The sequence below is a fragment of the Seriola aureovittata genome, chromosome 14 (genome assembly GCF_021018895.1).
Source record: "Seriola aureovittata isolate HTS-2021-v1 ecotype China chromosome 14, ASM2101889v1, whole genome shotgun sequence".
Lineage (NCBI taxonomy): Eukaryota > Metazoa > Chordata > Actinopteri > Carangiformes > Carangidae > Seriola > Seriola aureovittata.
The window spans coordinates 14,688,479-14,700,757 of record NC_079377.1 but is presented as its reverse complement, the minus strand read 5'-3'; the positions used below and the strand labels follow the sequence as shown (position 1 = coordinate 14,700,757).

The following is a 12,279-nucleotide window of genomic DNA, read 5'->3' as shown; positions in this document are numbered from 1 at the left end:
AGTGTGAGTTTATAGCACACCATAAAACACACCCTTCCTAATTTAAAAATACAATTATGATACCTTATAAAATATAAGTGACTGCTGCTACATACTGTTTCTGACAATGAAACTTGACCTTTCTGGACAGGGTTCAAACCGGTCTCGTTGTTAGACATAGCTATTGGGAGGGTAGTAGTGAAGAGACTATTGCAAGTGGACAACACGTCCACTTGCAATTCCTGTGAATGAGGAAAGCTTCATTCTTACCTTGTTTTCAAGATATTCAAAAACTGTAAGATTTCCGAGAACTGTATCAATCTTAGAGCTCTCAGGAATCTTAAACCTGTGAGAAAAAGATAACAGAGAGAGAGAGAGAGAGAGAGAGAGAGAGAGAGAGATTGGCAAATAAATACATACAGAAAAACTGATGGTAATCTCATGATAGCTTCATATTCATGTGTACATGTATCCATAAATTAGGTGTAAATATCTTTACAACAGCAGCAGGGAAACAGAAGAGCAGCAGCTGAGTGTAAACAACATGTATGAGAAATTCAGTGAAACAGTACAGTTCAAATGTTTTTCTACAGCACTCACACAGCACAGCACCATTCAATGCAAAATTTATTTCGTAAGACACAAAAAGATGATACATAAAAAACTCAAGATGATGTGTTGGAATTATTTATGTATTCAAACAAGTTAGGAGGAACATCATGTGGCCTACTTTACATGAGCCTCAGTCTGAATCCAAGAGCAGCTCGCCTAGGGATTATAGAACAATGCGACACCTGCCTCATTGTCTTTTTACATAACACGCCTGATCCTGTTGGAATGTGTGTGTGCGTGCTTGTGTCTGTGCCTATGTGTTGTCAGTTCGTGTGACAAAAGGTGATGTGAATCCCTACTGAGAACGATCTCTACAGATATAAGGCAGTGGCCATATGTTTTCCACCAAACAATTGTCAAGACCAAGCAACTATGACTGTCAAATTGTCAGTTTCAATAGCTTGATTAACTAGGCCATCCCTCTCACTACATAACTTCTGAGCACACCTCCTATAATGCACATGTATACTATATGCTGGTACTAATGCCCTTACCCCAGTTGCAGAAGATCCGTAAACAGGACCACACTGAATGGTGAAGTCCTGTCTGCCTTTCCTTTTCCTCTTGTCCATGATGGACCTGCCTCACCCTGTACCCATTCTGAAAAAGATCCCCACAGGACTTCTTTCGCCTCCATGTCTCTCGGAGGGTCTCCAAATTAGCATCACTGTGTGTGCGCCGGTACATGAGAAGCTTGGGATGAATCATTGTTTTAGACTGACTGTTGTCCGAGGAGTTCCTTTCTCTTCTGATAGATGGGAATTAAAATCTGTGATCCAATAGATCTAGAGCCTAGTATTCCAAAAGCAAAAAACAGATAATTCCTAGTAAAAGTTAGAAAGGAAGCAAGACTCCACTTTGCTGTAAAAAGTAAATCTTCCTTGATACTGCAAATTCCAACTTTTAAAGTTCTTTGTACAGCAAACACCTGAATACTTTTAAATCGTTGGTCACCGCTGCAGACACTCAAGCTATAAACAGACAGACAGACAGATCTGTATTGTTTATCAAATCATGTCAGTCTTGCAAGGGATTGTGTCTCTGTGAGCAAAATTTCAGCTCTAATATAGGTGGGTTTTTTTTTTCATTTTTGTTACACTCCCTTTAATCCCGACAACCCAAACAGATTTACCTTTCTCATGCCCCTTTCAGTGCTTTATTATTAACCCTTCCGAAGCTTTGTTCCCATCAACACAAAGCTGTGTTAAACCTATTTTCAAAAAAAAAAAGTCTGAACCCTGCCAAGGATTATCAAAGATGAAAATAATGCAGAACAAAAAAAATAATCCTGACTTAAAAATGAGTGTCCTGAGGTTGTCCTGTTTCCACAGGACAAATTCAAACAACTCCGTTACACTGGGAAAAACTTCTGTAAGATTCAGAACAAGTATACCAACTTTTGTCTTTAGACGCGTCATACAAACTATTTTGTTTAAAGCATACCCCAGCTTTGAGGTCAGACTGGTTTGCCCACACATTGTCAGTAAATTGATGCCACTACAACATGTACAGTAAGTTGTGTAGTTACAATCAGCCAAGGAAAGTCACAAAGTACGCTGAAGGGGTTATACTGTATGTATGTTTCCTCAGCCGCCAAACATGGTTTCTGGCAGGGGAGCAGGTGGTGTTGATCGTCACTTTCCAAGAGCTTCAGCAACCGTTGCCTTTGCAATACAAGAGGTTATAATATGACCTCTGAGCAGCGCTACTGGATGCTACAGTGACTCGCTGTAGGAAAGTGATGAGAGCAGAGCTAGCTGCTTAGCATGCTAACTTCAGTAGGAGAAAAGAAGTGATAGAAATGGAAGCAAAGCATACACACAAACGATACACGGAGGACTAGTGTTCATCCTTCACTAGTAATTTTCTTGGACTGGGAAATGATTTTCGATTTTTTTTATCAAATTATAGGAAAATATTAATTACATTTATGTTTATTCATTTTGTGGGTGTGTATGTTTTGTGTGCTCATATTTTGCAGCAAAAGTCTTCTGTTGTGCATGCATTGTTAATTGTATATTTTTTTCATATTTGTTAGGTGTAAGAAAAAGAAATTGCAGTAATGGAAGGCTGTATAATTCTGATATAGTGTGAAGCATCTGTGTTTGTGCTTATAGTGTACATCTGTGTGTGTGTACTTGTGTTTGTAAATGCAACACTCTGGGATCACATTGGGGACTCACTTCCCATCTGGGGACAAATGTCTGGTCTCACAACACTAAGCAGTTATTTGCCTACAGGGAATCAATGTGCTGTAAGTCAGTACAATGTCCTCACAAACACAGCAGTAAAAATAATGCTGCAAAAGTCTCAATGAAATTCTGGTCCTTTGAACACGTGTTGATGTATGAGAAAATCTCTTTCCCCACACATGCTAAAGCCTGTCACACGTACACACATGAATGCACGCACGCACACATGCACGCACGCACTCACTCACTCACTCACGCGCACACACACACACACACACACACACACACACACACACACACACACACACATACACACACACACACGTCAGGCGGCCAGATGCTCATTCAAAAAGGTTTTTCTGGTCTGTGCCCGCTCTTACTTCATTGAGGCTTTGCAAGCCAGAGCACGGCCTGTGTGTCACATGTTCTGGCAGAGCAACCCACTGGGACCTTTTATCAATCAGCAGTCTGGGATGGTTCATCGGGGATAATACTGACAGTCAAGCCAGCCAGGATTAGATTATACACTTCCATGCACGCACACACACACACACACACACACACACACACACACACACACACACACACACACGGAGCTAGTGTACAGAGCACTTGTTCTTACTGGACATTCATTCTGCATAGATGGCACACACATATTAATGTATATACTTAACGCTCATAGCACATTTTTTCATATACTGGGAATTATAACTCAGCTCATCGCCTGTATAATAATGCAAACATGCAATGCAATGCAACACGTGAAATGCCTGGCTACAAAGAGGCTTAAACTTCCCACAAATTAGTTTCCCTTCCCTGAATGTACATGGAGGCTTCCTGCCAGCGGCTGAAAGGCTATATAAGGCGGATGCACTCATGCCCATGTCAGGTACTGTAAGCCTCTTTCAGCAGGAAAACACAAGGGATCAACCACCGTCTATGGGATCAACAAACAATATACTAAAGCACCACTAGGAGGCAGTAGCAGGTTAGAATCCAAGCCATGCCTGAAGGCTACTACTGTACTGTACATTCTCCAAGCCAGTGCAGCTTAACAACAGCATTTAGGTTGCTACCAGAAAATCAGAAAACATTACACATCAATCCAATACAACACAACCTAGAAATATATTATTGAAAAAACACATGATGTTATTGTCAAAAATGTTATATTCCTGAAATAATCCAGACCAATGTTACAATTCCCTGTGCTTTTTAATGAGTAAGTAGGAAAGCATGAAGTTGGAAGGGTGTTGAGAGTTGGGGTTCAGTAGTCACAGTCGTTACCAGCATCTTTCAAACAGCCATATGCTAATCTCATACTGCCTAGGACTCTCTTAGGAGCAATGCTCAGTTCAAGTGGTTAAAGGAGATTAATTCCTTTTTCCGAGGAAGAACTCTGCATGCCCTCTTACATTAGCCGCACATCATTCTCCTCCTCTTAATCAATGTCCAATTTGTTGAGGCAGAGAGAACATAACTTGAAATGTACACAGCATAGACTTCCTCTTGTGGAGAGTGGGCAAATACAACACAGCACAGGGCAGAAACCCTATTAGCACACCTCCAGTGGATCTCCAATGGTCTTCTCATGCAGGACCACTGGCGAAGGAGTGAAATGAAAGGTAATTATGATGTATTACACGGGCTGTGGTGTGTGTTTCCCAGCAGTGAATGTAAAGGAAAGATTAACTAATCCACTCGGAATGAGGCGCACACACAATACACATTCTTAACATCCACCATGGCTTCCTCTAACAAAGCCTGTTGGGGGACAATATATACACTTAACTAAATGAAAGTAGCACCAATTATGGATTAGTCTATTGATTATTAGGAAAACCATTATGGCTCATATGTCAAGCTTCCTGGAGGAAGAGCATGAAAGGAGGCAATCGTCTTTATTGTCAATGCTATTTATATATCAGTGAATGTCAGATGATACCATCTGAAAGCAGAACAGGAAAATGTCACTATGATTTTCCTAGACATTTACTCTAATTAATTGATCTTATTTTTCTGTCACAACATGTATGTTCTAATTTCCATATTAATACAGGCTATAAGCAGCTGATCGTGATTCCTGTCCTAACTCCTAGAGGGTGAATATTAACAGACACTTCAGCGCCCAATTAGTATTCTGGGAGCTATCACCAGCCTGTTAGGGCACACTGTATTCAACTGCAGATCTACACACTGTTAATTTTATAACTGAGGCTTTGCAACACTTTATGTAGCCTTTAACACATGGAAAAGCACACCACCAAGTAAACACACACTTAAGCCATGTCACTGGGAGTCCTGTTACTATACTGCACTGTGGTTATACATGTCCAACACTGCAAAAATAAATAGATCTAATATAAGAAGGAGATGCCAGTTGATATGTCATCCTCGCAAAAATAGTGCTCAAGATTCTTCCCCTTTCAAAATAATAATAATAAAAATAAATGCAAATTAGTAGCAGAGGAATCTAGGGCATCTCTCACAAGCAATGAATTCACAGTCTTCCCTGCTGTTTATACACAACAACACTGCAGCTGTATTGTATATAAAGACGTCTTTGCTCCCCACATCCACCCCAGATGCAGGACATTTAATAATCACAGGTAATTATTCACTGCAGAATGTCAGGCAGCAGCCAGACCCCCATTTCACCGTCTTTCATCATCCTCATCAAGGCCCTAACACCAACAGTATTCTCAGGATGAGATGAGGACACCTTACATCATGAATACCAGAAGCCAGATTACTTGACTTGGCCATATCTAATTCATTACACAGCTTTATCCCTGTGAAATTCATGGGCCAATGTGAGCTTCTTAAGAAACCTTCATCACCTCAGTGATCAGACTTTCACAATTTCAAATTACTTCACAGATTGAGTGATTCCGGTGGGCATGTCAAAGCAAGAACATACTCTGCAGGATAGAAGGAGGACCCTTACACTTCCCCGAATCTCTGACAGTGATAATAATGTTCTAACCAAAGTAAATGCTAAGATTTAGGAGTTTTGCAACAACATGCAAGTCCAAACAGGACAAGAAATGAGCAGTCCAACAATCAGACAGGTTGTAAACAAGCAAACAGTTGAGATGGATTATGTAAACTAGGGCTGCAACTAATGATTATTCTCATTAATGATAAGCTGCTGATTGTTGTCTCAATCAAACAATTAATTGTTTGGTCCTTGTAATGAAAAAAAAAGTCATCACAATTTTTCAGAATCCAAGGTGATGTCTTCAGAAGTGTTATTTATGTTCAGCTACATCCAAAGATATTTAATCTACAATAATATAAAGCACATAGAAACCAGTGAATATTTGATATTTTTGCTTGAGAAACACCTGAAACTATTCATCCATTATTAAAAGAGTTATTCATTAATTTTCTGTAGGTCTACTTATTGATTAACTGACTAATCGTTGCAGCTCTAATCTATATTCTAATCTTTAATTTCAAAGTATAACTAAAACAAGCATAGCCAGTGATAGGAGTTTCAAACAACCTCCTTTGTTTTCTCTGTGAAATAAGTTTGGCTAACCTAGAGATGTATGATCAAACTGCGCTGCCGCTATTTCCTGCCCCTTCTTTTTAACACTGTTGTCCAGTCCCCTCAGAAATGAATTATTATTGCTGATTATTATTATTATAGGCCTTTTTCACAGCAGGCAATCTGACTGATCATAGTGGGGAAGCATAGGTGTTACTAATAACAATAACAATGGTTCTGTTGTATTCAAATGTCTCAGTAAACCATGACAGTGTGACAGTGAACCAGCATGTACAATACCAGGAGGCTGAAACTGACGCAGCTAAATGGAATTCAGCCATCGTTAAATTTATCATTCACATCTGTGACGTGTCGTCAAATGTATTTTTTTCCTGTTTCGACAACCTCAACTCCTTTGACTATATTTAATATAATAGCCTAAAATTGTCACTCATCAGTCTTGGTGGTCCAAAGTCATAGTTAAATAAATGCTAGATTAGTATTCAGCCTAGTTTCTGAAATGAAGAAATGACATATAGAATGGTTTTAAAAGTAGAGAATCACTGCAACCAAAAAAGAACACAGCTACAAAGAAAGTCTTTTTACTGCAGTGTAATTTAGGCCACAATACTCTGAATGCAGTGAGAAAAGTAGGTCGTTATGTAATACAGGTTAGGGTGTTTTCCAGTCTGCTCATGCAAGAGAGAGAGAGAGTGTGTGTGTGTGTGTGTGTGTGTGTATGTATATGGGGATAACACATGCTTGTGTGTGCATTTTTCATGTGAGTGTGAATGAGCCCATTAGATGGCAGTTATGGACCGCTGTGAGGTATTCCAGGTGCAATGCCTCAACACAGCATTTACCAATGAGTCTGAAGCACAAGCACACACACACTCACACTCACAGAACCACAGCCCAATTCTGAGTCACTCTCACTCCCATTAGCCCATCCACTCTGCTGTGTCTGTGTTCCCTGAAACATCAGAGGGACTCAGCCCTGTCACTTTCAATGATGAGGAAAAGTTGACTGCAGCCCCAAGCAAGAGGGCCTAAGAGACACACTCCCAGTAATGGGGAGACAGAGGGGGGACCGGGAGTCAGAGGGAGAGATAGGGAGTGATAGAAGGAGGGGTGACATGTGAAGATAGAGGGCAAAGAAACAGAAAAGGTGGTGGTGGTGGTAGGGTGGTGGAGTTGAGGAAGAAAATACGGAAAATGGAGAAAGAAAGCAAGAAGAGACGAGGCTGTACAGTCAGAACAAAAGGACGGGTTCATGAAATGGAGATTGTCAAAGCGACATAGAAAGAAACATCTGAAAAAGATATACAGACTTACCGAGCCAGCTTCTGTTTAAGTAGACAGAGACAAACACGGGAGGAACAGTGAAGAAGTCGACCACGGAGTTGACCTCCAGCCAGAACCACAGCTTATCATTGGCTGCTATAAACTGTCAAAAAAAAACAAAAACAGGGATGGCATTCAAAATGACAATTGCTGCGTTTTCCCCTGGCATTGCTGAAATTCTCTATAGAACAACAATAGCGTCACCATACTTGCTGAGTCATGCGTATGGTTGGTGGTGTAAGCAGCTTATGAGTTTATTTATTCATTCATTCGGGATGTCAGGCTTGCGTTTGCACCACTGGAATGCTGCTCTGGCATGACAGCCATGCTAGCAACATTACAACAGTGTCAGTTTAAACTGAAGGCATGCTGTGTGAGTATCCGTAGGTGACTTAGGTGGGTGTCGCCTTGGGTGTAAGCGAGGTTGGTTGTCCAAGGAACCTGTTATGTCTCAAATTTCCAAAGTTCCAAATTTAAAATCTTCATCATGTAAAGAAAATGTTGTTCATAATAATGAATGATTGTAAGATTGCAATGCATGTAAAATGATGCCTGCCCACATTGCCGCGTGCATATTGTTTGCGCCTGTGCGTTTAAGAACATGTCTGTAATTGTGTACATGCATGAATGAGTGATGCTGTATGCTTGTGTGTGCGTGTGTTAGCTTGCATGCCCATGTTCCAGCTTACCCGCAGGCCAAAGTAAAGAAGGAAAAAGACGTTGAAGGCCATATCGATCTGTAACGTGAAATCTTTGTAGAAGTTCTGGCAGGATTCTATAGGACTGGAGAAGAAAAAACAGAGAGAGAAAAATTATTACAAGATTAAACACTAATGAACTGATCAAGCAGAGAAGAGTGTTCCATCTCTTTCCTTCCATGAACACACAGGTGGCCAATACTGGGACATACTGGGCCATTGGTAGGAATGTAATTATCTAAGTTTTTTATTGCTTGTATCGTTTGTTTGTTTGTTTGTTCATGTAATCAAATTGAGGGATTAAAAACAGTATTGGTATTAATAATACCAGTTTAGTGATTTGCCATTGAGTTTCAATGACACCCTGCATTTCCTCCTGGGAACCCTAGAGGGTCACAGACCAAGATAAAAGACCTCGCTGTAGAGTCAGTCACATTCAGATGAAACAGCTGCATAATAAACTGAAATTGGTGGTTAAGCACAGCTGCTTTGATGTGACAGTACATTCAGCATACATAAATTATTCAGCGTTTGTCAAACGCAAATATTCCAACAGATATTCCCTCCCATGACAGAAACTCCACATTTAACAGTGCAGGAGCTGGCCGAGTGCTGCTTTAAAAAAAAAAAAAAGCTGATGATGATAAATGAGCCATGAATTGTGTGGTCTGTCATATAATCCATCTTCATGTTTACCTTGTGATGATCAACCATTAGAAAGTGGGTGCTCTCAACAAAAGCAATAAGAGCCTGTGTTCCCACCCCATTCTTCACTGAGTCATGGGCCTATAGCATTTTGCTCCCCAGTAATGAGGAAATCCTACTGTGGAAAAAACACATGAATATGCATTATGGTATAGCTGGCTATAGGTGACCTTTGGGAATGTATAGACTGGTGAGGGAACACACATGAGGCTATTACAAGAGTAAACCGCTACAAGTCCCATAAGTTCAACGTAAACATTGAAGTATATATTTGTATGCTTGGAGCCCACAGGGGCACAGTGTGAGATCCAGAATAGAGTTTACTGCGTAATGAGAATCTCCAGAGGTAGAGAGGAGCGAAGCTTAATCATCTCCCAGTTAAGATCAAACATTTTATCGCAGAATGATCCATTATAATGTATGACTGAGTACAGACATGCCAGGCAAAATGCATTTCACCGAGAGGATGATCTAACTTCTAATTAGAAGTGTGTGGTCTGTCTCGAGTGTATCCTCAGGATCCTCAGGTGATCTAAGAAGATGTAAAACCCTGGCCCAGGTCCAAGATGATTAGAATGAGTCTTATTTATACACCAATTGTTTTTTTTAAAAAGTGTTTTGAGTTGGTTGAAAGGCAATTTCTCACACAGTGCCATCGGATTTTAAACAATAATTCGCTCCTGACCCCTCGAAGGAGTTTTACATTGATCTGGCCTAAATACTAAATTGTTTACTCACCACCAGCATCTCCACGTGATTCTGTTGGCATTCAACTAAACAAGCGTGCTAAAACAAACCTGTCACGAATCATACATACAGCCTGGGCATACACAACACTCCTTGGGTGATTAAATGTCCTTTTCTCTCAATACAGCCTCAAGGCCTCACACCCATCTACACACTGCAGCTCATGTGCCCCCACTCCAAAAACTGATTTGAAACTGCAACCTTAGGTGATCCTTACAGACCTTTGTGCAAGAGAATGCACACACATATACGGAAATAGCGATACAAATACATGTACAGGCACATATGAGTACATATACACACACAGATGGTGCACAGTGGAGACACCATTTGGAGTGGTCACTGTGGCATATCTCCTTGGGCCCAGCTCTGGCCTAATTCTGAATAACCGCTCAACTACAGTCATGTGACGCAACGTATTCTCAATAACAGAGAGAGCATGGCAGCACGCAGCAGGGGCTGAGAGGTACATTCAATTTTGCGACACTCAGAGTTTTAAGTTAGTTATTTTTGTAATCATCATTTTATAGTAAAGCTTATCATTAACTATATCAGGGGGAAGACACATCAGGCAGACTTACGGTTTCTCTGTTAAGCTCAGGAGCACAATGGCTCATCAGTACAGGATGGGAGCGGTTCCCACAGCGTAGAAATGTGGAACTGCTGAATATGTTTCAAACCAAATAAAAATGGCAACACGGAATGATAAGTAAAGAAAGAATTAACTATTTACTCGACATATCACAAGTCATATTGTTTAACGGTATCATTGGTCGAGAGAAACACTTCTTGACAAAGGAGCAAATAGATGGAGCAAAAAAAAGCAAACAGATCTTTTCCCATCTAACATTAAAACAATATTGCCAAATAAAGTATTCCTTTGATTGAATCTACAGTCGCACTAATAAATAATTTTATTAGAATGGAAAAAAATGGCTATGTGTAATGTGAAAGATGTCGCTCGTGGTGACAAATCCACAGTGAATTATGACTCGACGCAGCAGTTCCCCTGAGCTCTACTCATCATACTCCTCCCAACTTTACTGTTTTGGTTTTGGTTCACTCATCAACCTTGTTTCTACAGCAAAAAAAAGCTCTATAAAACACACTGTGTGTTTACCTAACAGACAGTTTGCGACTACCTGATGAACATAGTAGGGGCATTTAAAGACCAAGAAATTTCACCACAGGAGTTGGTGGAGAAAGAAAAGAATTAATGTAGGTTTCACTTCAACAATGGCCTTAAAAAATTCAGTCCAGTGCCCCCGGGAATTGGACTAGATGATTCTGCAGCATGTGTCCAGTACCGGGAGTCAATGTGTCCAGTGTCAATGCCGGGGTGTGGCACATCCCACTTCACACCCACAACCACAGTTTATCTCAGTTCACTCATCACCGGTCTAGTCTGTATAAAGATGAAGCATTATAAGCTCCTTGTATGCATTATGTATTGCAGGGATACTGTATTGGATTTCATTGCACTGTACAGGTGTTTCAATGTCACTTCACACTTCCCACATTCACAAGGCATTCCTTGACACATGCTGCCAGTGTCCTGCAGAAAATAGATCTGCCCACCACAGTTCTTATTACTCCTTTAAGCCCCTGCACAGCCTGGGGTTGCGCCATCCTTCCTTACAGGAAGAGGGGAGAGGAGAAAGAAAGGAGGAGAGAGTTAAGAATTAGAAAGAAAGAGAGACAGAGAGACCGAAGAGACAGGCAGGGAAGAGAGGCAATGACTGTTAGAGAGAAAGGGAAGAGAGGAAGATGTGAAAGTAATGGTAAAAAGCAAAGGGGACAAAGCTCCCAGAGGTACTGGAGACAATTTGTCTCACTGCAAATAGCACATGACGCTAGTTTTAGGACACGTGGAAATTGCCTGGAGATTCCTGAGCTTCTGTGATAAACTGTAGTCTCCTTATGTGAATGCCTGCACCACACTAGTCCTTCTCTAACCCCACTCTGCTTGTTAGCACAGCTAGCACTAACATACACAAGTGTACCCCCCACTTGCATGTAGACACACACAGGAGAACAGTGTTTGCCAGAGGGGAGGCTGCAGAGCATGTAAGTCTATTTCAGGACATAAAATGCTTCCCCACGTTAACCTCCTCTGACCAGGAACTCTGCCTCTGGAAAACGCAACCAGAGAGGTAAAACTCATTTGCTCACAAGGGCAAAGGAGCATGTTGGTGATGATGTTCTAAAAATAGCCCTCAACACCTTCAGTCAGTCAGCAGGAGCCAGCCTTTCGTTAGCCTGCACATGACCTTGGCTAGCTGCAGGAGCAACAGAAATTTACTCCTTGAGCAAACAATAGCAACAACACAACACCAGTGCAACACAACAACTCTGAGTCATTCACATCTCAGAAGGGTCTTATGGCTCATAAGCATCTTGGAAGGTAGTTACAGATTCAGTCTCATTGATTTGTTGGTATTCAAGTCGCCCCATACAATCAATATACAACCCAAACAGAAAAATGTGAACCCATTTAGAGTGTGATTCG

General features: G+C 40.9%; 1 protein-coding gene across 17 annotated transcripts in view; it reads right to left on the bottom strand.

The window, feature by feature from the left end:
• The window catches only part of LOC130181198 (calcium-activated potassium channel subunit alpha-1), a 153,366-nt gene that overhangs the window by 74,042 nt on the left and 67,045 nt on the right, over positions 1-12,279 (bottom strand). For all 17 annotated transcript variants that reach the window (XM_056395103.1, XM_056395110.1, XM_056395109.1 and 14 more), the window contains exons 4-6: positions 8,310-8,403; positions 7,612-7,723; positions 250-325 (exon numbers count right to left, since the gene is read on the bottom strand). In XM_056395103.1, coding sequence (XP_056251078.1) covers positions 250-325; positions 7,612-7,723; positions 8,310-8,403 — 282 coding nt within the window. The remainder of the gene's footprint in view (positions 1-249; positions 326-7,611; positions 7,724-8,309; positions 8,404-12,279) is intronic.